At 43.0% G+C, this 27311-nt stretch overlaps 1 protein-coding gene across 1 annotated transcript in view; it reads right to left on the bottom strand.

The window, feature by feature from the left end:
* Positions 1-26673, bottom strand: part of HDGFL3 (HDGF like 3) — a 37810-nt gene extending 11137 nt beyond the window's left edge. The window contains exons 1-3 of the mRNA XM_057431689.1: positions 26413-26673; positions 3788-3864; positions 420-558 (exon numbers count right to left, since the gene is read on the bottom strand). Of these exons, the coding sequence (XP_057287672.1) occupies positions 420-558; positions 3788-3864; positions 26413-26496 (300 nt within the window). The 5' untranslated portion in view covers positions 26497-26673. The remainder of the gene's footprint in view (positions 1-419; positions 559-3787; positions 3865-26412) is intronic.
* Between the last annotated feature and the right edge of the window lie 638 nt (positions 26674-27311).

The following is a 27311-nucleotide window of genomic DNA, read 5'->3' as shown; positions in this document are numbered from 1 at the left end:
CTACATGTTATACGTTACCGATGTAAAAATCAAAAGTGCAGTGGCCTTAAGGTCCCTGTAAAATACACTGAACCTGCTACAAAAATAAACAACAGAAAGGAGTCAGAAATTATTCATGTTTATACTGCAGTAAATAAAACCTTCCATTTTTAATTCAACTAAATCTGCTGCAGAATTTTCCACTTCACCACCCCAGAATATCACAGAATGCAGAGGGCTCTGCAGTATGATTAAAGCTCAATTTGTCACAGAGTGCAAGACCACAGTTGTCTCTACATTACACAATTACAAAAGCTGTGAAACTTCCTATCTCCACCAAAACCAGGATCTTGCACATCACTCATACCATGTTTACATTGACAAGAACTCCTCGGAGAAGCAAACGAGAAAGATGAAGAATACAACTGAAAGTCATTTACCTGATATCCAGTAAACTTTACTCCAGGGTTGTTTTCTATTTCCCACAGGCCTTCATTAAATCCTTTTCGCTTGTTTGACTTCCCAAACTTATCTTTGTATTCTTTATATGGGAAAAGGTCTTTGGGCCCCAGGAACGCACTGCATTTTAACAAAGGTAAAATTCAAAAAAGGACTTAAATTGCTCCTCTTCCAAAAACCCACCCACCATTAACAGTGCATATATTTTCCCTATTCTTCTGCTCATTCCATCACTTCTTTTCAGTTTTATTTATTTGTTTATTTATTTAACACACTGGCTTTGAGTTACTGCTGTGAGTCTGATTTAATGCACTGGCTCACCATCCTGATGTTTGATGTTGCAGAATCATGCTGCGTCTCTCTAGAAACAACTAAACCGAGTCTCATTTATTGTATTAACTACTGCTGGGAACTGGCACTGGAGCAGTTTATGAAAGGGATTATATGACGTGATTGCCTGCAATAGCAGGGGACCAAACTTCTAATCCTATGTGTTACAGATCCAGAAAGGCCTAGAAATACCATAGTTAAAGCCCATAAGGAGTGCCTAGAACCCAAGAGCCAGAACTTATCCCTTGTACTAAGGGACAGAAAAATCAGTGGCATTCATTATTATCTATACTGCCAGAAAGCCTGGGAGCTTCTTTCTTGGAATAAACCCCCCACATGCTAGATTCTGTGCAAACAAAATAAAAATGCTCTCTGTCCCCAAAATTTTACAATTTCATATAAGGCAAGAAACAATGGGTGAATATAGGCAGATGAGTAACACATGGAAACAATGAGACACACAGGGTGCTGTGGCTAAAATGTTTTTTAGACAGCAAAGGAGGGATTTTGTGCTCTGCTGCTGCGTAAGTCAGCTCTGTACTGGGCCAACTAATGTCAGGCAGAGGCACCACAATGCAGGGAAAAATAATTACAGAAAGAAAGAAGAGTGGTGGTTTATCCACTTTCTTGCTACATACTTCACAGTCTAACTTCTTATGTAAAACTGAAGAAAGCACAATTTCCTTTCCACTGGGTATCTGTATCCAGTGTGTTTGCTCTGCTCTGTACTACAGTACTGGGATAGCTAATTGTAAGTTCAATTAAAAATAGTGAAGGCAAAAAACTCCTTTCATTCCCACATGGAAGATTCTATGTCACCAGTGACTGAAGACGAACAAGTCACAGTGTCCTTCACTATAATCACTGTCCTACTTTCTTGATGGTCTTTGCAATTAATGTTAACTCTATGGTCTCCACTACCAGGGGATTGTGGAGCTCCACCATTTACAACACATTTATTCTCATACATCACCATGGGGTTGGGAAATTGCCCTTTTTTGTAGATGGGCTTCTGAGGCACAGAGATTTGCCCAAGGTCAAACTCAAACTGACAGCAGAGTACAGAAGAAAACCCAAGTCTCTTCAGTCTCAGGCTAACAACTTAATCACAGCATCACATCTTCCTTGCTGTAAATGTTATTTCAGATTAATGCCCGATTTATGCCCTGATTCTTCCCAGCGCTTATGAATGTGAAAAGTTTCATTCCCTTTATTCATCCCACTGGCAAGAAGTTTGCCAGCACAGAGCCAACTGGTGGCTAAAGGCATTGGGTGACATGTCTCAAGAGAAAGAGCTTTCCTTGAACTACACATGAGACAGAATGGTATCCACACCCAGTTGTCCCATTGAGAAATATCTCAATTATAGAATTATAAAGCCAAGAATACTTTTCCACCTGAAAGCCAAAAGGGATTTCCAAACTAACAGATGTCTCATTAATATTAAAGGCTCCAATGAAGTAATGGATCTGAATAAATTATCTTACCTATGCTCTTGCTAATGCTAGATGTCTTCTTGTTGCCAAAAATACATACAAACAGTTCTAACACAAATAACAGAGGAAAACTGCATGAAACTTACCATGAGCTACCTTATTTTAGCTCTTTTATGTACAGTGAACACTGAAAGACTGCCTACATCTTTGTTTGAAACTCATTCATTGCCACTGGGAGGGTGTAACAGTTTCCACTGCTCTGCTATAAAACGAAGGAGCTGCAATCTAAAACTCATTTTTAATAGCTATGCTTTTTAAATTGTTAAGGTAGTAACTACAAACTGTTTTCCTGTTTCAGATGTTGCTGTCAGACCATGGGCTAACAAAATCCAAAACAAAGGGATCACCAGATTGGGATTTTATTTCAAAATAAAAGTGGTCAGAGGTTTTTCTCAAAATATTTCTCAAGGACAACAGTTCCATTATGAAATAAAATCACATTTTGGTTTCTGATTTTAAAGCACCATAAATTTACTTGAACTTTATTCTTTTGGGATTATTTTTGACAGTAGTGGTAGATCACAATATAGCAAAGTATCAGGTTGTTTCCTTACAGCAATGGGAAGAAATACTTTAACTAGAGAGAGGCTATTTTAACCTTTATTAAGCAGAAACTGCCTTTAAAGATTTTTAAAATAAATTGGGATGCATGAGCTATGGGGTTTTTAATTATGGAATAATCTTAAAATTAAAAAATAAACAATAGCGTTTTAATAAAGCTTCAAACCTCTACAGTTGAATTTAAATGCAATCAGAATTTCAATTTTTAATTTTTACATTTTTTAAGGAATTCTAGAAAGCGTGTTGCCTGCAAATAGGGAAGAAAAAGTTTTAAGATGTGGCTATTTCATGCAAGATGGAAACTTTGATTTATTTTTAACTACCTCAAACATAGTTTAAAATAGAGACGTGGACATTGTAACTGTGAAACTCCGTAGTAATTACTGTGAGACCTAACTTACCCTTTCTGTTCTGATTCCTTTGTTTCCCTACGAGCTCATCCAGCTCAATTCTTCTGTCACTTCTGAGAGCTCCATCCTACAATATTCCCAGCACAAATCTCACAGGAACGCATATACTTTAAGGCGTGAGACCCTGGGGTCTGCTTCCTTTCTTTTTATGAGCCTACCAAGCAAGTTCTCACACAGGACATGAACCCAAATGTGTCTGAATGCAACAACCTCATCTCTGTTGTCAGCTACATCCAAGTAACAAAAAATTGCCCCTGCATCAGAACTCAGATGATCCTTTCATAAATTCATGCCAACACTTTTCTTTATGGGAAACACTAGCACTGGTTATTATTTATACTTAGACCATGATATATCATCCATGCAGCAGCGTTCCCACCTACTTTCAAGTTTAACTTCCATGTCTTAATACAAATGAGTTGGGCTCCTAGGACCTGTCTCTAAGCTCCCAATGGCTTCAGTCAGGACTGTTCCAGTAAAATCAGTGGAGATGGCATCAGCTGCAGTGGAAGAAGTCATTCTCAAAGGAAAAGGTCATGTTCATTCACTTACGTTTCATGAGTCCCAAAAAAGAAGATGGGGTATTTATTTGCTGGAGGCTTCACGGCTCCTTCAGGGAGTTCATCAATCTGCGAGACAGAAATGGAAAAAGGATTATTCCCTAATGTGGTGTCCCTCACCCAAGAATCCCTACCAAGCCATGGAAGTGCTAGTGCCAGTGTCCTATCCTGGGGTGAGGAAGGGAAGACGGCTGACTTTCAGGCAGGCAGGTCACACAGAGCCAGCATATGACAGAAACACTACAGGGAGGTGACAGAAGACCAAGGAGCCGACAGAAAGTTTTAATGATTTCATGGGCATTATAGTACACAAAGGTAATAAAATCAAGTCTGCTTAATGGAAGTGTTAACTTCAGATGCTGCCTCATCAAAGGCACAGAGCCCAGAGGGTAATCCTGTCATCTCACACAGCCACCTAAGTAACTTCTGCAACAAATGGCTTACAGATGGTATCTCTGAGACTGTGCAACTGGAAAACCGGACAGTCTCCCATCAGCGCTTCCTGGCTGTGATGGTGGTACACAGTGTAAACTGCACAACATCCCCCAGGGAAGAGGGCCTGGAACTCTCCTTCCCCTGCAGCATCCCAATAACTGGTTTTGGTCACTATTCTGCTTTGTACTCCATCTCTTCTTTCGCATTTTATTGCTGGCCTCATATTTCTCAAGATTCAGCTGCAGAGCAGCTAAGGGAGGCACGGCGAGGGTGCTCTCCTGCAATATAACTGGGACTGGGACAAACCCTGAAGGCTAAGCAATGCCTAGATCCCGTCTTCAGATGCCTTCAGACTTGTTGCAAGGCAGGAGGTTAGGCCCATGACTTAGTCTCATCCATATCCAATTTCTCAGTCCTCTGCAACAGAAATGAGAGAGTCCAGGTGCCTACCCACATAAACCAGAAACACAGCTCAGCTTTAAATAAGATCTAAGTGCCTGCCTTCCTAGAAATGGCACTTCTGAGCATATGTGGCCATCTAAAATGAAGTGTCCAGAGAACTCTCCTGCTAAGAGCAAACCTAATGAATCTAGATATCTATAGGGCAACACCAAAGAGCAGGTGAATGGCTTGCTGCCTGGGTCTTAGCAACTCAGTCTCAACATAAGCATATTGAATCCTGTCAAATGTCACTGGAACTGAGAACAAAGTGCTGACATACCAGTGCTATACACAATCTGCTCCTCAGCAGAGCAGGGGATGGAACCTGCATGTTTTCACTCAGGAGACCAGGCCCACATGTGCTTTCCTTCTCTCTTCCTGCCGAAGGACCCCAAACACTGAATTCTTGTTGATTAATAAACACCAGATTGTTTTCAAAGGATTTTCTCTTTCACTGTAAAGCATCTGCTGGCTACATGGCTCTCAAAGGAGTATGAGCTTTTGTAAGAATTCAAGTCCTTTTGGTCTTTCTGCAAGGACACCCTTTGGGGACAGGGAAATGAGAGCCACATGTGAAGCTGTAACATCACAGGACTCCTTCCTGCAAAATAAATGGATGCCTGTCTTTTAGGTGGAAGTGGAGCATTCTCTGAGGTACGCCAAAATCAGGGGATATAAGAACACTTCCAAACCATCCCCTGTCTCTTTTCTGCATCAGGACCCAGAGATGCAGATGGTGGGGCTCTGGTCCACTGGGCTGTGTGTCACCATGCACTCACTACCCACCACCTTCTGCATGAGACAATCCATGATGGTCAGAGGTGTCACACACCTAGTGGGCACAGCAATTACCCAACTTCCTTCACTTAACAAAGCCAATGAACTCATAAATAAAAGGAGAATCTAATATTTAAATGCATATAGAAGGAAGATACACACTGGTAGAAAATGGAAACGTGCAATCCCTTTTAGCTCATCTGCGTGTAAGAAGGAACTGAAATGACATGACAGGCTGTTTGGTGTTCTCATCAGGAATGCATAGAGAGAAAACTGCCAAAGATATTTTTTTTTAGAGCCCATTATCTTCTGACATGAACTATTTGTTTTTAAATAAGTGTCCATAATGTGGTTATTTGTTCACTAATTCATGATTTAAATATAGGTATTAGATTATAACTGATAATAACACTGAAGGGAAAAACACTTTACAGACGGACAGCAAGTCAGGGAGACAGTATATCCCACTGTAACACTTTTTATGCCTCCTTAGAGATGGAAGTATCTACACATCAGACCAAAAAAGGCCATGCTGGCAGTTTATCAATTGCAATACACCTCAACTGTCTGGATGCCATAGCCATCCTCCTCTTTATTATGACAAGGAAGATGTTCAGAGAGATACTAGACTCCAAAAAATGTGGACCCCCATGACTGAGACAAACAATATCTGCTGGGACTTGAGTATGAACCTCATTTGGCTGCTTGCAGCACGGCACCAGCTCTGGGCTGCATTACAGAGCAGTACAGCCCAGTTACTGTCTCAGTCCTTTAAGAATTTTTCATGAAATAAAGCAAACAGCTGTAAATGATCAGTAAAGCAGGGGAATGAACACATGCTTAGTAGGAGCGCTGATCAGAAGGGAATGGGGATCTTACATCACACAACGTGCTGTGCTCCAAAGCAGTAAGGATCTTCTCCTAAGCAGCATCCCAAGTGGAATTAAGACCTCACGTTGCATTCCCAGCACTTTATACTGTTAGGTAAGGAGCAGCACCAAATTGACGAAGGACAGCAGACTTATCTGTCACGCAGCTCACCTGCTCCCCATTTCGTGGTGTATTTCTTTATTCATCCAAGTATCCCCTCTGACTATGTATCATCACAGGAAACCACAAAAAAGCTTTTCATAGCTTTTGAAAGTTGGCATACACGTACAGACACATGCAGTATAAATCTGCACTAAACAGCTCAAGGATAGACTGCTAATGCTCCTACTCCAACATTTCACTGCGCAGCTGAGGTTAAGACTTTTCCTCCCTTCCCCAATTCTGCTGTGAGCTCCCTAGCTCTCAGGCTTATGTTGCTAGTACTCTAATGAGGTTGAGTATGAAGTGACAGTGCTGTCTTATGGACATTTAACTGCCTGGAAAAAAACTAGGGAATTTAGTGAAGGATGAGACCCTCTCTGCCATTAAGAAAGATCTTCCCTTTTCACCCGTTTCACATGAACCCTGCATTAGAGACTGTGAGAGGAGAGCTTTGTAGAGTCCACCATTCTCAGCAAAACCATCTTACCCTTTGTGAACACTGAGCCCCTAAGTGCTCGTTTAGCTGCAGAACAAGTCCAGCACTCCTTGATGATTGCTGCTGTTCTGCAGTAACAGAAAACAAGCGGTACAAGCAACCATATTGCAGCTTCCTGCTGCTGCGCTCAGTCACAATTTATTCCCGTCCTACAAGCTGTTTTGGTTAAATGTGCTGAAGGTTTGGATCTGATATTTTTCCCCATATCAGCAAGATCAAAGGCAGAGAGAGAGGGAGGGAGAGAAAGAGAGCGAGCGCATGAGCACAACAGCGAGAAAAGCATCACTGCCGAACCAGGAACAAAAGAGATAAGTGCACCCATACTAGGACACAGTGTTGTAGTCGCAGAAACCTCACTAATGACTAAAGCATCCGTCTATCAGAGAGAGGGACTGCGATTGCATTTTGCTTCTGGAGGGAAACAAACAGATTCTAAAGTACCCGTTATAACCTGCAAACAGGGGATCCATCCCCTCCTGAACCAGAGCAGGCAGCAGGCTGGAGCTTGCTGCCACAGACATCAGAGAGAGCCCTGCATGGTGCGCAAATCTGATCTGTGCATTAGCAGCATCATGGGCAGCCGCTTCAATTATGGCTAAAATTAAAGCAGGTGGTTTCAGATTTCAAGTTTTATCCCCTTTGCTCCTGTTGCTGTCATCTGCTTAATGAATAACAATTGCTTTCTTTTTGCACAACCTCAGCAGCGCTGCACTTCCCAGCATTTGATTGCCAACCAAGCAGCAGAGCTTTAAAGATGTAACTGTGCTTCTTTTTCTTCCCAGTAAACAAATGCCAGGCTTCTAGGGTCAGGAACTCAACGGAGAATTCAGCCTGGACCTCTCAAACCAGAGCAGGGCTTTACCAAATGGTGTTGCTAGGGACTACCTATGTGCAAGCAAGAAATCTGCCTCCTTACATTGTAATTTACATGCTAGGATGTATACGCAGCCTGAATATTTTGCTCTTGGTGGTGCTAATTGCTGCATTCTCGGGTATTTTCCAACTATTCTCGTAGTATTTCCAACTAGTTGTCACAGGCTGGTTTGTCAGTACTCACTGCAACACTTTCTTCTCAGTTGCCATGAGGTGAGGGACCCTGGGGAGAGAGGCGCTGGCTGGGTGGGTTGGACGGGAGCCGCAGCCCTGCGACGAGGACGGTGCAGAGCTGCCTGCCGAGAACAACAGTGGCTCCCAGAATTCTGCACAAATCATCCCCGTGCCTGCCTGTGGGATAACGTGGCATATTCCAGACAAGCGGAGGAGCTCCCTGGGAGGGCTGGTGCAGAAGCAGAGGAAGCTGCACCCCCTCCTGGGTGTTCTGCTCTGCAGAGCTCTACATTCCCTGCAAAATGGGAAACATGTCTCTCCGAGACACGGAGAGAACAGCAAGCTTTGTCTCTCTGCTTGCCTATGTAAAGCAGCTTTCTGAGGAGGTTTTTGTTATTGCAGCAGTCAAGAAAGGGGCAGTGTTGCCCATCAAGGCAGAAGGGCATCCCAGGTGCATCTTCTTCCACTTGAAGGGACAGCAGGTGTCGTGTTGTATGGCTATCACAAAACCTCTGTGCTGTGTACAAGCTGCTGTTCAGAAGCAGGAATTCCAGGCTGTCAGGGTGGCTTTCAGACCAGACCCTGTTCCATTATGTTCCAACAGAATTTTACACTGCAAAATAAAAAGGTATTATGCAAAAATACCTAGCAGGTCCACATGTACCAACAAGAAAGCCTTACTTCAGTGTGCAGAGATGCTTTTGTGGGCATTGAAACCACAAGAACAAGTCCCTTTTATTTTGCAAAAGAGGGAATTAAAACTGCAGAGCAGTAATCACTGATTGTTTTGACATACTGTAAATGCCTTTGATTGGCAAAAGCACACAGAAGCATTGCAGAGATCAGTATCTCCCACTGAAATCCCTGGAGTCACTGCACAGCAGTCGAGCAAAGGCCTATAGTATTTTTGCTGGAAAGTGGTTCAAGTTGCTTATTATTGCCCAACAGATGCAAGCAGCTTGATCTCTTACAGTTTGCTTATTAGCAAAACTCTAGATGGATAAAAGCAATTCTCTTCAAAATCCATTATTAAAATAGGATATTTTGCTTTGCTACAGTGTTTTTATTCAAACAGATTCAATATGCTTTTTAATAGCTGATGCTACTGGGACTCAGCAGTGAGGCAGTATCTTTTCTAAACCATTATTTAAAATAATGCTCTGTAAAATGCAAAATATTAATTAATTTTTTTCCCAGAGGATCCTAAAATGTAAAAAAAAAAAAAAAAAATCCAACCTCCTTCAAGTTAAAAACTGTGACTCAAATTCTGTCGTGCTTAGACTGAACAGAACCCAACTATAGCTGACTGGAGACTGCAGAATTTTCCTCTCATTTATCAGGACTGTATGATATCTGAAGCAGAGCACAACTCCTTCCCCAATGTACATGGAATGCTGGCATGTGCACTTTTTCACCTATTAAAGAAGACAACCCTGGGAAGGGGGAGACCAGAAGCAGAATCCAACTTAATAAGGTGGAATTGCACAGCTACAAAAGTAAAAATTAAAAAAAGTCTCTGAGCATGGAAGAGTGCCACCAGCAAAAACAAAAAGCAAAACAAGATTAAAACCAGCAGAGCATACTTTGGAGCACCGCTGAAAATGGCTGAAGGGTATCATGCAGACAGCCAGAAATGACAATATAAAGACATCAATCGTCCTTTTTTTCTGTGCATGCTCAGGACCTCAACGAGATAGAAGACAATGAAGGGTTAGTTGGAGTCCAAACAATGCTGGCAGGCAATGGCTCACTAGGAAAGATCAGCAGTCTTGCAGCTGAGTTCAGCCTCTTTACATCCCTAATTAGCAGCATATTTTTAAGACAGAAAGTTGAAATACACTTTCTGCAGAGCTGCTTTAATCTTCAGTATGAAAATGGGGCCAAAGCTTAGTTCTGCGTGACTGGGATCTATACACATGACTTTGTAGATAACAGATCTATTCATGTGATTCAAGTCCTCCCTGAGCTCTCATGGCTGGTGGACAGGCGGCTGTCATAGGAGGAGATTCGGGGATGTAGCCTAGTCCTACCTCTGCCACTGCCCCCTGGGATGACCTTGACCACATCACTACATCTCCTTCAGTCTCACTTTTTCAAATGGGGACTGTGGTACTGTTCTTATAAAGCACTTAAGGTCCACTGCTAAATTGCCAGGTATTACTAATAGCAAGTACTTTCAGTTCTGTCAGAGAAGGATTTCAGGTTACCAAACTGTAATCCTCCCATCAGCACACCCCAAAGTTAGACTGCTGCAAAAATGTTCCATTTTATCCTAATGAAGTGTTTCCCTGCCCCTGTGAGTGAAGCAATAGAGCTACCACTAGATTTTTTTTCCCCCAGTTTGTTCCCTAAGGAGAAGAAAGGATGTGATCACGCTGTTTTCAGTCTGACTCTTACCTGCAATAACTCAGGGACACATCAGACAATTTTGCTAAACCAGACAAAAGGAGAAAGGCCAAAGAGATATTAAGTTTTCCCCTGTTTTGTGATAAACAGGCAGGCTGTCGATCAGAAGATGGACAGGCAAGTAGTCCATATGCTGAGAGACAGCTTGCAATGCTCAACCAAAACATCAGACAACAGGGAATCCACATAAAGACAAGCCAGAGAAAAATAAACTTCTTGAGTTTCATGGCTCACAAAATCATTTTTTATTTGTGGATGGGTAGGGAGAGGTTGTTCATTTTCAATGAACGCTGCCAGCTCTGAGACATTTGTGTTTACTTTTCTTCCCTTTAAGCACAGTGAAGCTTAATTCTTTGCCTGAATTATTCTTCAGATATCAAAATACTGTTTGCAATCCACCTGACAAACCACAGTGAGCCCACTAACACCAAATGAAAGCAGTTTCTGTAGACAAAATCTGGTTACTTTATGGTCTTACTACACATATTTTTTTTTTGTCTCGGAAAATAAGCGTGCAACAAATGCACATCCAAAATGTGTTTGGAAGACACACAGTAAATCAGAGCTGATTAACCAGTCAAGACATCAACAGAGGAGAAATTTTAGGGACTCTACATTCACAAACACCATTATTTCTCTCCTGCCACTTCCTACTCATAAGCCAAAGGGACATGAAAAGTCAAATCACCTTCCTTCCCAAAGTGCCCAGATAAGCCCTGCCACCTTCTGTATGTCACCTGCTAGGAAGAGTGGAAGCATAAGAATTCATTAGATTGAGGAATATTTTTTTGCCTTCCTATACTTATACTAGAATTTCACTATTTCATTGATTCTGTTTTTTTTTAAGGAAAGATGTTATATTCAATAGATTGGATATTTTGGCCAGTCAACTTGGTCAAAACCTTTTCAATCAGAAGCAGCCTGCCTCCAGTGTTGACACTTGGTCAAATACACACAACCAAGTTTTATATTCCAGGCTCATCTGTTCCACATATCCAACACTCCATAGCCTACTGCCTGAGCTTTTGTTAAGAGATGTGTTGCTAGTCCTTATACTCATATTGGCACACATAAAGACAAAAGGTAAGGAAATTTCCAGAAGACTGCAGTTTCCTAGACTTGCCTGGTTTAATTTACTATTTCTTTTCCAATGTAATTTATTTCCACAAAAAGCCAGTTATAAAATTGGATTGTCACAATATTTCCAGGCTGAAGATTACCAAGCATCCTGGTGCGATATTTAGCTCAGGTTCCCACAAAGTACACAAACCCCTGTTGACACTACAGCTTGCAGCTGAAATTGTCTTGAGTAAGGAAATTTGATCAGTGGGGACTGCAGGTCCCAGGATATGAGCCTCCAGTTTGAGTCAGGGTGGACACAAACATACTAAAGAGAAAGAAGGAAACAATCTGATTCACCTGCTGCAGCCCACAGGCTCCTGCTAGGAAGGATTCAAGCTTGACACTGAAGGCTGCAAGGCTGCAACTACTCTCTGGACCTTTGGTTACAGAAAACCTTCCTGCTTGTCTCCTCTGTGACCTGTTTTGTTACTATCAGTTGCAGCTAAGGAGTATAGTATCAGGGGACTGAAACACTCCTTGTCACTGCACAAGAGCCTGCATAAAAAAATAACTGTAATACAGGAAAAGAACACAAAATCTTTGTCCCTTAAAAGCACAGAATGTTTTTAGTGTCCTCCAGTCCTCTGAGGTTTGGGTGCAGCAGCAGAGATGAGACTACGTGAATGTCCTGACTGGTCCTCCAGACAGAATGGAAGCACAGCTAAGCATGTATTTGTCTTCATTAATGTTGCTCTGTGTGGACCCACAGACCACAAAGATGCATGGTCTTAAATTCCTAAGTGTATGTGTTCACATCAGAATACCTATTTGCAGGATGCAAGCAACTACTTCAAAACATAAACTTCTGTTTCACAGCACCTAAACTAATTTACCTATTGCCTAGCTACCTTTTTGCAGGCACAGGCAGCCTGCTGAGCTGAGTACACAGCCACATGAACAGGTATGCTCTGCATGCAATGAGTGTGGTGGAGCTCCCTGAACACACTACATCCTGGTGCTGAGGTCTGCAGAAGCTCAGGCACACTCAGCATTAAACCACAGCACTTGGGGTGTTCTCATGAAGATGGGACTCTTCAGTAGGGAAAAGGCCTCAGTGCATAGTTTGAGGCCATGGGATAAGTATAATTGCCAAGCATCACCGGTGCACCGGCCAATTACTTTGTTGTGATGCAAATAACATGTACAACAACAACATGTACACAGTCTGGGGGATGAGAAGCAATGGATTCTAACTGCAAAGCCAATGAAACGGAGTGATTTGCAATAATTTTTCAAAGGCAGGTTTTCCTGTTAACTCTGCTGACAAGCTGTGAACTCCTACCTGCAGAAGAGTTGAGCATCTGTAGAAAGCCCAGGCTTGCTGCAAACCTAACAACTCTTTGTAAATAATTGTTTCCATTACTCCTGCAGCCTTAGCCACCAGCTATGGTAGAAAACAACCAATTAAACCAGCAGACTATTTTGCTAAGGTGGAACTTTGCCGGGGTCATCTGTGTCACTAAAACCATGGAATGAAAATTGATTCACGGAGTCACAGTGGTCTCTGTGCATCACTTGGACCCAACTTTGGCATTTTTAACTGGGTTAGCTTTCAATCTGTGCTCAGATTTCCAGGAGCTGTCATTACGGTGTCAAATACCTTCTCTGCAAAGTCCCTCAGTCTAGGTTAAACTCTTAGGAATTTTAATCTGTCTGCCTAAAGAGACTAAGGAATGAGTTTTTCCAAGCCAAGTCATACTTCTCCCCACCTGCCTGTTTTTCTGCTTCCAAAACCTCAGAAGGAGAGTTTTCATTTAGTTTTGACCAAAAATGTAATGTTGCTGAAATTTACGTAGATAGCCCCTGAAAGATTAACAACCTTATTTATCAAAATGGACACTTTCCTCAAAAGCAATAAAAAATCCCTCAAGCAGCAGCTTACAGGAATTAAACTCTTTATATAAAAATACACAAAGCACTCCATTAAATATATGCAGACCAATGAACTTCATTCTTAATTACTAAACTATGCTAGAAAAGAATTGAAACAATAAAACCATGAAAGACAAAAAGATGTATTTTTTAGGGATGTAAGTGGCATTAACATCAGAGACAAGATGAATGCATCAGTATGGCAGTGACCAGGCTTGTGAGGGCAGCATGTCCAATATTCTAAAAATACATATATTTTACATTGCAAACACTAAATATGTTTTAATCATGCGAGTACTCTCATTTAATTTACATAGATAAATCATAGGTTTGAAGTTGCTTGCATGTTTACTCCATACTTGTAGGATTAAGAGTTACTCTGTAGCATCTTCTCCTTCTATCCAGTAAATTAACTTGAATATGTGTATGAGGTATATATATATTGTGCTACTTTCACATAACCTCCCAGAATATGGTGTCTGCATGAACACGAGTTATCTACAAAACCTAGTGACTCACCTGCACTTATGTTACGGAAGTCACAAAGTTTACTCAGAGTCTGCTGTCTCCCAGAAGTCTGATTTTCTCTAACGTTCCCTTTCTAAACAAGACTCAGGGCTTCTGGCCATCTCGCCCTCTCATTTCTATTCTGGACTTGGAGGGGTAGTCAGAAGATTAATTTTAAAGGAAGGATGATTCTAAAAGGATACAGGCCGTCAAGGGACAAATTAAATGTGTGCAACTGTAATGGCTGTTTTCCCGCATACATTAATATTAGATTTTTAAACCACTCTTTACCTCTGAATCAGGAACAGCATCCATACCAGAGCATGGCAGCTTAGCACTCTCCCTTGGCAGCTCAGTGAAAAACCATGTTTTAAATCAGGTTACCATTTTGTTTTAGAAAGCAGCTGTACAGAAGCAGCGTGTTATTCTGACTCATAATATGCAAATAACTGGGAAAAGGCAATTACACATAAAATAGAACCTGGTTAATGAGACACATATCTGGAACTAGTAAGTACACTAGGGAGCACTGCACATACAAATTTATCCTAAGATGCAGATACAGTGTTTATACATACCCCATGCAAATCAACAAGATCCAACCCAAAGCGTTTCAGACAGTATTCAAAATTCTAAGTGTCACTTGCCTTTACTTTCTAATGTGGTAGTGATGACACCTGATGTGTCCAAACCATGCTCCACAAGCAATGAGTTTTAGCTCACACTGCTTTTAATTGTCAAGATCCCCAATTCAGTCTCACATGCAGCACTCATGACAGCATCCTTTTCAATAAATCTGCCCTGGAGACAACCCTGACACCCCTGTTATTATACCAGGTCAACGGTATTGCTGACATTTGACAAACAAGTAAACTAACACCTTCCTCTGCAGCAAATGTTTCAGAAAAACTATAACCTTCTCATTAAAAAACTGTTTCCCCTACTCCCACATCTGCTAAAGAAGCTGGCATTTCTTAACATACTGCCATTAAAATCTTTATTATTATGGGCTTCTAGTAACTTAACAGCTAGGGACTTGATCCTGCAAGCACAGCTGGGCATACAGATTGGCAACATAAACAAAGCCATTGCCTTTGTAGGATCAGATCCCATCCAGCACAATACCATGGCAATTATATACACAGGTGAATCCATTCATTCGTAAGGCAGGAGGTGGCATAAAACATCTTTCAAAAGATAAGGAGAAAACAGTCACAGCATTTTAATGCTGAAGAGCCCTGTCTGACAAATGTGTCTGCTCTAATCTGTTTTCATCTTTAACAAGGAATTCCTGTCATTTTACCAGAAGTACCAATTCTGAAAACCTGCTCAGAAAACTGACCCTTAACAACAATGAAAAGCTCCAAAGCAGAGTCCTTCAGGTAAATGCAAAGAAAACAAAGTACTAACAGATATAGAACAAGCTTATTACTGGTGATCTTTGGGCAGAATACAATTCTAACCACAAGGCTTCATAATTTTATGCTACCTTCTTCTAAAGCTGTGACAGAAATACTGGCTGTGACAAAGAAAAATAAAGTTTGCGCACGAGGAAGATTTTGAAAAAGAACTGCTGATAAGGAGCAGTAAAAGAGGTACCTGAAAATGTGAACATATGCGAGTCACCTGATCCAGACACCATATGAAAAGAATTATCTGTTGAGTTTGCTGTACTTCTAATATCTTTCAAAAGCCCTGGTATTTGGAGAGGCACCGCAGTAAGGAATGTCATCTTTTATTTTTTCCTTTCTGAGATGAACGTCTGCCTTCTCCCTTAGGCTGTGGTCCTACTTTATGTTTCTACAAGCAGGGCAGCACACATGTAAGCAGTTTTATTGAAATCAAGAAACCTTTATGCAGTTGAACTCATTTGCTGCCTTTGGGATACGGTCCTTTGAGAGCAAATTAATGGGATAAGTATCATCTTCCCACCGCTCTTCCGTAACAACCAGGACAGTGAGCCTCCAGCCCTGCAGTGGATCTACTCAGGCTTACTCCTAGAACACACAAAATGCCCAAGCCTGTGCCTGCTGGAGTATAATGAAATGCAGTTGTAATAGCACACTGCTAAGAACACAGGAACCTCAATTCTGCAAACACTTCCACATGTGATTAATCCTGAATAAACGCTGCCTAATTGGATTCCAGATAATAGTGTCTGAAGAAATCCTTACAGAAGTACAAATTTACATTGGCTGAGATGGAAACAGTGACATCTGGGCTGAACACCAACTAGCAACCAATTAGTTGAAGAAAAAGATTATAAATAATAACACTACAGTGCCTGGCATGAGATGCCTTCCTCAGGTGTGTTCTTTGCCAGGCTCTGCCTCACTTAACACCTTCTTCCATGTTCTGGAAGAGGCATCTGGGACAGCAAGCTGGAAATCTTCACAAATGTTAAGACAAAGATAGTCTCTTATGCTCATGTGTATGTACATATAAACACGCAGTCACTTCGCTACACCCAGTGATGGTAAAACCCATATGACAACTGACTCACAGAGTCCTGGGCCTGGGACAAATATCATCTGCAAGTAAACTGAAATCTAGCTTGCAAAAGGAAAAAGCTAACACATCTGGGAAAAAGGATTTGCAATGTAAGAGAGAGAAAGCTGGAAGCAGCAATACTACAGGAAGCCAATAGTGGACCACAAGTTACATTTGAACAAGCAATGTGCTGCAAAGGTCAAGGCAATATGCAGAAATCCCCATTTGCAAACACACATCGTGCCAGGGAGCTGGCAGACAACCCTCACGTGGTGCGGCCGCACCCAGGAAAATGATTTTGGACCTCTGCAGGACATCACTGTGGAGGCTGGTAACAGCTTGAAGGAAGCTAAAGCAAAATACAGAGATACTGATGTTAATGCACATACCAAAAGGCAATGAATGGGGCTGGAGGAATTGATTTACATACAGGGAGGGATTGATTTACATACAGTGATGAATAATAAATTATGTCCCATGGAAGGAAGGAAGACCATGGACGGATGGCCTCAATTCTGCTATGGAGTACAAATCACACCCCTGCATGCCTGCGGGCTCTCGAGCCCCCTCAGCCACAGTGCTTGGGTGGTCTCAGCACAAGCAGTAGGAAAAAGAAAGGCAACAGCTGAGAGGAGGAAGGACAGAAATATCCTTTTGAGGCACAGTGCTCTGCTTTCTGGCATAAACTTCAGGTGCTTTGTCAGGATGGCCAACCCACAGCACATGCTAGTCTAAACACCTCTCCACCAGTGCCTTTCTCCCCATCCACAGCTGCTACAATGGGAATATACTGAGATGTGCAATAGAACACGTAAGTCGTAAGCACCCTACATCTAAAGTTTTCCCAAAGGATATGAAGAGGAGGAGCTGGAGGAACTGCCTCCTAGTTACCAAAGAATAGGCTAGGGACTAGGGTAACAGCCAGGAATGGAGACCTGGATCCTTGTTTTCTTCATGAGGAGGAGATTCCAGCTGAGGAAGATACCCTGTCCTTCAGGAATTAAAAGAAGGGGTTTGCAGCATCCCTTTCATGGAGGCCACTGTAAAATGTAAGATTTGTGGAGCCAAAGAAAAACTAGCAAAAGAGAGCTGCTTGTATCCAATGACTTTCTACACAAATGTCAAACATACCCAGGGAAGGGCAGCAACTCTAGAATTGTTCTTAACAACTACAGCATTTGCTCCTCTATGTGTACTCTCCTGCTTCTCGCACCTGGATTGCATCTCCAGGCTGATGCTACACATCTCTGTAAGGTCGCTCCCCATGTTATTATCAAGTTTCAATATGTACTCATCTGGTACACTTAGTAATTCAGTCTGATATGGGATTGATTCCCAGAAATGGTTTGCATTATTGCGTCTCTCCAGCTCTTCCATACCTGGTTTCTTCTTCCCTTTGCGGGAGCGTGGTTTTAGTTTCTGTGGTAAGTGGCTTCACAGGTAGGTAATTTCCAAGCCCAAGGAGTACAAAGTTACTGACTTTAAAGGCTGACACACTGTTTCCTACAGTGACACTACAGTGATACCTGTAAGGTCCCTACAGCCTGGAATTTTTTCCCTCCTCCCTGTCTCTACTCTGCTGTATGTAGGAGGCTTTGTTAGCTGATGGTCTTAAAGAAATTCTTTGGTGTATGATATTCCTTGCCCTGTTTTTCCTCTTTTGTTACATGATGTCTTCTATTCAAGCAGCCAAGCCATAGCTGGCAAACAGCCCCTCTCTAGGTTTTTTACACATTGCTGCAAGGCAAAATAAACAGTTGTTTCCAGTTTGCATTGTCAGGGCTACAGATGTATGCTAATTATCCTTTCAGTCTGCTAATGGAAAACTGAAAGACATTTAAGTGTACTTTTCTAAGGCAGAGACCAAGGTCTATGGACACCTGTCCCTTTTAATGCTGGGCTTTGTGCTACTCAGAGCACAGTACTATGTCATCTCCCGTTATGTTTACTCTAAAGGCATTTTCAGATTTCCACAGGGCTTTACAAAAGGCCAGGAGACAGATTAAATCTTTCTGAAATTCAAGAACATTATGTGTCTTTTTTTGAGCGGCAATGATGCCAAGGATAATATTTGGGTTGACCTGAGACCATTTGAAGGACGGAGGGCTTCAGAAGAGGGTGACAGGAACTACAGATTAACATGGGAAGTTCATTGTTTTGGTAAGATGCTGTAGCATTTACTCAAATTTCGTACCTTCCTTTTGTTTTCTAGCAAAAAAAAAAAATACATAAACAAACAAAAAAACCCAACTCCAAAGCCAAGCCTCATAAACCCTTCAGGTAAAAGTTGGTATTAGCAAGACTGTCATGTCTAATAGTCTCAGCAGAAGAAAGGAAACTGGAAATGAATCTGCAGTTTATTTCCAGTTTTGGTATCAGGTTTAGAACTGGCTGTTACACAAATGAATGAAACAATCTCAGATGTGCAAGGCCAGCAACGCAGAGACCTTCCCAAAGGGAGGAAGCAAGGATCTCTTTCCTTCTTTAAGTTTTAGAAGCCTTACCTCATGATACTCGCTTGTTTGCCAAATATTTCTTGGAATGTTTCAAATAACTGTTCATTCTAGTTGGTCCTGCTGTGCCTCACCCAAAGTACTGGGCCTTTCTCTGTTGATGCTGCCTCTGCGGGAGCCCAGAGTCAAGTGATGTGCTACTATGGCAAGGTGCTACACCCATGTTTTAAGCGTCTATCTTCTCTATGGGAGATTGCATACCTACGCACAGAATAGGTGTGTGTATACTCACACATACATACCCATATCCATGGTATGTCGAGATGAGAGATACAAATGATGCAGGAGAAGACTTGAGAATTACCAAGGTACCTGAAGTTACAGGGAAGTACTGATGTTCAGCTAATCCCTAACACCTTCAAGAAGCTGGCTCCACAACCGCTTCCTGCCTGCTCCACACGGACTACTTTCCAGTGTTTGTTGCTATATTTATCAACCAAATTACAGTATTACTGAGAGGCCTCAGGCAGACTCATTCTCCCTGATGCCTCTCAAGCATACACTGGAAAGGTCCTTACTGTTTAGGCAACACTATTTCAAAAAGTTGAAAAGTCCAAGCTCTCTTCAATGTCATCACTTTTCCTGCATTATCAGGAAATCCTTTCATCTAGCCTCAAATGACAATTGTATATACTTACTGTCAGCAATCACTTGCTTACAAGATTTTTATTACCCTAAATGCAGGAAGAGTCATTTATGCATTATTATGATGGGGAAATCAGGAAATGAAGAGTTAAGACTGAAAACTCAGCCTTCTTTTGCTGTCTATGCTTACAAAAAATTCATTCCAGTTGGGGATGCTAAAAGGTTCTTACAAAATAATAAAAAGAAGACATCTGTCAATTAACGTAATGGAAACTAACATTTCTCATATCTTTTTGCAGCAGGAGCATACAGATTGACTTGACAGGCTACAGATTTCACTAAAGAGGCACCCTTCTTTCAGACAAAACACGTATCAAATGACTTCCATGAGATTAGTTGATGAAAATTATGCAGCAGCTTCAAACTGACAAGGAAGAATATCTAACAAAAAGTCTGTACAGTATGGGTATGAAAAACTTTAATTACTTATTGCCTCAAAACTTCTGAGACAACTGTCTTTATTCTGGGTTAGCTTCATTTGGACTTAAAATCCTGAAACTGCAGGAGAAAATGTATTCATCTATTGTCATTTACACAAAAAGATCAGACTTGCACATTTGGGGCTAGTTATTCACATTTATTAAAGAAAAAAAAAACACCCAACAAAAACCAGAGAGATTCAAAGAACTTAATTTTAAAGAAGTTCTCCCAAATAACCCTGCCATGCTAACAACAAACACAGAACATCTTGGCCCCAAAATGATTCATTTGCCAAACAAGAGCAACTGGAAAGGTTTCACTGTAAGCTATGGTTCAACTTTATGTATAAAAAATACTCCATCTTCAACTACAATAGTCAGATGAAATCTGGTTTTAAGTCACACTTAAAGCAGAATGCAGGAGCACAGAGAAAGACCAACACCTGCTGAGGTTCCCCACCTTCTGAACACTAGGAAAGTTCACACTTCACTTGTTATTTCTTTTTAAGTAAAGGAAACAGTTCTCAATGAACTGATGAAGTCACTGAAAAGGCACTCACAGGTACTCTAGAATATCTGCAGAACCAGATATCTGCAACTAAAAGTTTAAATGTGTGAAAGCAACATGTGTCAACCTGGTGCAGAAGGTTTAGAAACAAAAAAAAAATGATTTCATAAAGGATTTACTGCCTTAAATGTGCTCTTTTCAGACGCACCACAGCAGAAGTCATGGGAGTGCTGCCTGAAGAATCCATGACTTCAACATTAGTTCCCAGGTAAGACAGACCTTTGCAGTGATCAGGAAATCCTGTCTCATCTCAGAAAGGAACGGAGGCCTGCCATGAAAAATTGCTTGCAGATCTCCAAGGAGTGATGTATGAGTGAGGTACATAATTAAAGAGGGAGAGAGACGGAAGAAGCTCTGAGCTGGTAAGGGAGAAGTCACAGGAGACTCATATTTAGTAACACGGCAAAAGTGAGGTCATAAACCTGAGCAACCAAAGGGGAAAAAGGAGAAAAGCACATAGTGAAGGACTGGACAGGTCCCAAATGGCCAGGGAGAAAAGCTCAAAAGACTGCAGACTGAGTTTTGGCAGAAAAACACAGAGAAAGATCTGTTGTGTATTTCTGATGGACCCTTTGAAGTTTTCTGGATTTAATCTGATTTTTGTCTGTCATTCTTTGCCAAAAAAGATAAACCCTGCCAGGGAAAAACCTACCTTCCCTTATCCTTATACTAATAAGAAAACAAATGGTCTGTTTTAGATATCAAAACACTTAAAATGTAGAATCTTTCTTCTATGATGTGTTTGAGAGTTTGATATTTCCAATACTTGCAATTATAAGTGACCAAAGTTGTTCCTGGTTAAGTATCTTGTATTTTACCAAACTATGTCAGAACATAGGTCCTGGTCCTACTACACGGAGAGCTTCACTGCAATCAACCCACTATCTCTATTTGTACTTCACTGAACTGGATGAGAGAGGTTCATTAACTAAAATGCTTCTGTAGGGGTCCCCAATATATATGTATATGTATATACATATTTACTGATAGTGAAAGTCTCCTGGAATTCTGTCACTCTGTAGAGGTAACGTAATTTAACTGACTCTAATATTGTATTATACCATTATACTATAAAGTTATTATCTTTTTAGGCTCTAGTCTAACAAAGTCTTTAAGCATAAGCTTACCTTTAAGCCCTTTTCTTGGATTACTTTAGTCCATACTTTAAGATGCCTAACTTTAATGCCTTGCTGGACTACTGAAAAAATATACTGATATAAAAACTATCATGTAATCATCACATTTATGATGCTCAGCTCACCACACACACTAGTTCCCATTAAAATGACAGAATTTACTATGTATTATTCTAAGCAATATGCTGAGAATTTCATACCCATTTGCAACTGTAATACGTTAAAGTGCCCCAAATACCATTTTGTCATTACTATTGGCAGGGGTTTTTTAACAGCGATATTCATATGAGGATTGTCAGCTAACTAGCAAATTTGGAGTTCAAGTAGGTGTTAATACAGAGTAGCAATAAAGGAACTGGACAGGACAAACAGGAAATTCACTTTCAGAAGACCATAAATACACCTTCATAATAGTTAGTGTGACACCATCACTTTAAAGGCTGTGATCTATGAATACAAAATGGTCTAAACAGTTCTAAACATCCATGTGTTTTACACTGCCTTACCTGATTGGATCTCTTTTGTATTGACCCCAGTCAACTTTGCCATCCCTACACAAACTATTTGTGTTTACCCAAATACAGTTCTTGTCTCCCCAGCTGTATGATCCTAGATTTCTGTTCAATAATGGCATCAGCCATTTACTTGGGTACGCTCTTATTTTATTGAGGTCATTCCAGACTTTTTCCTCTGCACTCTATAGTTGCATTAACAGCTTCCTTCCTATTTTTAAATCACCAGCTAATTTCAGCAACTATGTGCTTATTGTTTCTTCAGGGTCACTCATAAAACAAACACCATTATTGATCTTTCTGAATCTACCACTAGTTTTTCCCTTTTATCTTGTCTGAGTGACTATTCAAGAGGCAATTTCTCAACAAACCAGGACATCTATCCTAGATAAACTAGGGTATCTGAAGAAAGAGATTTTTCTCTGTGTGCTAATACAGCTTCTATCATTGCAGTAGCCAAGCAACTCATAAATGTTAGTGATTTTGTCTCCACGACACCTTTTTAAAGGGAAAAGTGTTGTTAACTGTCTTTTATGAACATGAAACTAAGACAGGGGGACCTTGCGCTTCAAAGGCAAAGCCCACTCCTGAAATGTAGAACGAATTGCATCCTTATTTCCTATATCTGAAGCACAGCAGCATCTTCCCTTTATTTCTGCATGCAAAAATTGTGCACCCCGGATGCACAATTGCTTGTCTGCTGGATTACAGTGACTGATGACCTGGCCAGTTGGTGTTTATTCTGCATTTTTGATGAGTATCTGAAGGCAACTGACATCAGAGGCTAACATAAAAATGTGTTAGACCAAATTGCTGCCAGTATTTTATCTACTGTTATTATTAAGCTTCAATACAATAATTGGGGTTTAAACCCTCAATCTATTCACTGTCCTCCACTTAGGCCAAAAGAAATTTTGCTTTGCCAAAACAAAACACAATACCAAAATGTAAAGCAGCCTTTACAGGTAGTAGGACCTAAGTGACATTATTCAGGCCCCAAGTATCTAAAGCATCTTTGAAGAGAGTTCGTTTTATTCACACATTTTATTTTAAGAGAGTATGTAAAGACAAGATTTACTGGCCATTACCATTTGGCTAAGTGTGGCTCCTTTCAGATTAATTCTAGACCAATCCACAAAGAAAGTTCCAATGCAGTTTGACTACTATAACACATTAGACAAAGTTTTTCAGTGGTCCCTGGGTATTTCAGCACTATCCAGCCACCTTCGTTATGGTTTCTCTCTCTTTACTCACAGAGGTGAAAGGTTTGCTGGTCTTGTTCTTGCAGATCAACACACCTCCAAAGAGAGGGGTGGAAGGCTAATGGTCTAGCACTAGAGATTGCTGCATACACTGGATAAGTCTGCAGTGTTGTGCCACATGGAGGTGCCTGAGCCCGCAAGCATTACACCTAATGAGGGACAAGAGTAATTGAGCAAGGTGCAGATCTGCACTACCACAGCTGGATGGAGTTACTTGTTCTGCATGACACTGCCCATGCACACAAAAACGTATGCTGTGTGTTTCATTAAAGGGCAGGCAGAGTCTTTCAGTCTTCCTGTCCTGCTTTAACACTTCCCAGGTTTATTAAACACAGTTTAAGAAGTTTGTCCCTAGGCAGGAAATTCATGCCAAAGGTCTCAGAGTTGCAAACCACCATTTGGTAGGAACAATAACACTGTCATTAAAGGGTACTGTTACTCATATTATTAGTTAGTATATTAGCATGAAATAAGTTTTTACATGAGAATTTAAAGATCAAACATGCTAATTGCATAATGAATAAAGAAGTAGGCAGCAAACACTGAAAGACCTGGAAACAAGTGAATCCCTTAAATAAAAGGCATTCAGTTAATAAGGGTATCGGAGTTGCATTCTCAGTTCAAAACGTGCTTGTCTTCTAGTTTTGGGAAACAAAATAAAGACTAGCGTCCTCACTAAGTTTTGCCTTCTCTTAAGAAAGCATGCATCAGGCAAAACTTGTCAACCAGGATGCGGAAAAGTCCTAGTAAAGATGGTATCAACTCTATTTTTCACAAGCAATGCATTATGCTCAGGCAGACATCAGTTTGATCTAACGTGTTGTATGTAACTGTATCATGTGTTACAGGAGTACATTCTGTGCCTCCTGACACTCAGATGAACTAAACCCCAGTACAAATGCTTCCCTGGCTTGACTGCTCTCTTCCTACCAGATGGGAGACTCTGGGCTCTCTACAGTTTCTACCCCTGTTTGCTAAGTCATGTCAAAACTAGAGACTGCTTTGTCTTTACTTAACTTTACATCCTGTTACTTGCAGAAAGGAAGTAAGTTATGTTAATAGCACACCTACTTTTTCCTAGTGAAGATGCATTCTGTTGGGTATTAGTGCCATTCACACACATATTTAGACACCCAGTCAAAGGCTATGACCAGCTGTACAGCATATAACAATTTTTTTAACAGAAAGAAAATGCCATTAAAACAAAAGGTCCTGTTCTGCTTCTGGGTAAACAAACTGTAATTTTACAAAGGCTCAAAAAGGAAAGGGATTAACATGCTTCAACGTGGTAATGGTCGCAACTGTTCACATTAAAATTTTCACAGTAAATTAAACCATAACAGAGGTAGGAAAGAAGTCAGTTTTCAGTGGCTCATGCTGTTCTGCTGACATAAATCGCCATTTTTTAGGTAGTATATCCACCACCCTGTATAATGATAGAATAACAAAACTGCAACCCAGCATTGATTAAGTTCGGCCTTTTGCATGCTAATTTTAGCCTGCTCTGCCAAAATAATTGCATGCGCCACCTTATTTACATGCTTCTAGATATTTAGCACCCTCTCACTATTCTTTCTTCACCATCCTTTACTTAAGCCTGTGGCCCTCCCTCCTTGTTCAGTGTCTGCTGTTCAACACCACTTCTGCTTCCTGAGTTACACTCAGGACATCTTCCCACCACGCACACCCATCCTTTTCCAGAGCTCTCTTGGCAAGGGTAATGCTAAATGTCAGTCCTTCTTCTCCCTGCCCCTCTGTTTTCCTGCATGCTGCATACAACTCTTCATTATCTTCATGCTCTTTATAAAGACCAGCAACTTTCCTTGACTAGAACATGTTGGCATGAAGCCTTACCCAACAGTCCCAGTAAGGCTGGAGGAGCCAGGTAAGTACAGACTGTCGCTGGTTGATGCCAGCCAACAAGTTCACACAAACACGTGTTACACACCGAGTTTACACAACAGTGACCAAAAAGGAGGGAAGGGACAGGCCGCGGAAGTGTACCAGACCCCCCGGAGAAAGCTCTGCTCTGCGTTATTGTAGCAGCACTACAAATGGATGTTTAAATACAATGGGGTGCTTATCTGCCTGCCAAATGCCCACGATGCCTTTCCACCTCAGTTATATCATGGCAGCGTGAAACAAAAAATGACAAAGGACTATTAAAGAAAGTCAACACAGTAAAAGACGAAATGAAGGGGGAGGCCCAGCACCCAAAAGCCTGCGTGCAGCGGTGTGGCAGCCGAGCCGCAGGGATGCAGCACCCCGCACGGACCCCGCCGCAGCTCCGAGACAGGCCCCGCTTCACCTCACCCAACCTCTCCGCACCAAGCCATGCCCGGCTCCCCTTGTCCGCCACCGCGGGGACAGCCGCAGCCCGCGCCGGAGCCTCGGCCCTTTCCCCACATGTCCGCTCTGGCCCTGCCCCAGGCCCTGCCCTGTCCCCACACGGGCGCCCAGGCCGGGCCCAAACCCTCGTCCCCTGCCCCGGGCCGCGGTGGGCCCGCGGGAGGCGGCCGCCCTGCCCTGCCCCAGCGCCGGCCGCGGGGGGAGGTGGGGACCCCGCTGCCCCTCGGGGGGGCCGGGGCGAGGGAGGGCGTATAATAAACAGCATCGTTGTCATGCGGGCAGGGCTGCCGGCTCCCCAAGCCTCCTCCCCGCGATAACAACCCAGGTACAGCCCGCGCTCGCCCCCCTCCCTCCTCTTCCTCCTCCTTCTCCTCCTCCTCCCGGGGGGCCGGGGAGAAATCCGCAGATCAAAGAAAAGATGCACAATAATAGCGGGGTGGGCGCGCACCGCGGCCCCCCGGCCGGCGGGAACGGGCCCGGGGCCTCCGGCGGAGGCTGGCCGCGGCCCGGCCGCTGCCCGCCTGGCAGGAGAGTGAGGGGGGCGGCGGCGCGGGGCCGGGGCCGGGCGCCCCCCGCCGCGGTACTCACCCGGGCCGGCCAGTGCGGGTACCCCTTCATTTTGGCGAACACCAGGTCTCCAGCCTTGTATTCTCGGGGCCGCGGACGAGCCATCGGGAGCCGCCGCGGGAGCCGCCGTGTGTCCCCCCGCCCTCCCGCACCCCCCGCCCCGCACACGCCGCCCCGGGGGCAGCCGGGCGAGCCCCCGTGGGGTGCGATGCGCCCGTGCACGGGGCGCAGCCGGGAGCGGGGCCGGGCCGCGGGCAATCCCCGATCTCTCCGGCGGCGGCGGCAGGAGGAGATGGGGTGTGTGTGTGTGTGTGTGTGTGTGAGTGTGAGTGTGTGCGTGTGCCTGTGTGTGTGAGTGTGTACGCGGGGGAGGGGGAGGCCTTGGACACAACCCCAGCAGCCCCCGGTACCAGGGAGCCGGCTGGCGGCGGGGGCCTGGCCGGGCGGGGGCGGCCGGGGTGCCCTCACCCCGCGGCGGCGGGCGGGCGCGGCGCTGCCCGCGGCCCCCCCGTGCGAGCTGGCTACGCCGCCCGCGCCGCCCGCTCCATCCCCGCCGCAGCCGCCGCGGCCCCGGGAAGATGGAGCCGTCTCCTCCGAATTACTCCTCGGGCAGCGACCGAAAACAGGATCTTCTTATCCCCCGCCCGCTCCTCCTCCCCCCCCCCCCCCGCGCTTTCCCTTCCTGTTATTTTCTAGGTACACAGATCGGTTTCTATGAAAATAGGAGAGCAGAGAGCGGCTGCAGTCTCTCCCGGCCCTGCCTTCCCCGCTGAAGCATGACACGGTTCTTTATGCGCGCCCGACATGGAGGCTGGGCAGCGAGGAGAACCCGGCTGGTTTTTACAGCAGGGCCCCAGCTTTCCAAAGGCTCCCAGCCCTGCTGAGTGCCCCGTCCCCCCTTGTCATGGAGGCCCAGGCCC

This window comes from Pezoporus wallicus, unplaced genomic scaffold (genome assembly GCF_028554395.1).
Source record: "Pezoporus wallicus isolate ANWC-B61680 ecotype Strahan unplaced genomic scaffold, APGP_CSIRO_Pwel_v1 contig_3952, whole genome shotgun sequence".
Lineage (NCBI taxonomy): Eukaryota > Metazoa > Chordata > Aves > Psittaciformes > Psittacidae > Pezoporus > Pezoporus wallicus.
Note: the sequence above shows the minus strand (reverse complement) of the source record. Positions and strands in the feature narration are given on the sequence as shown.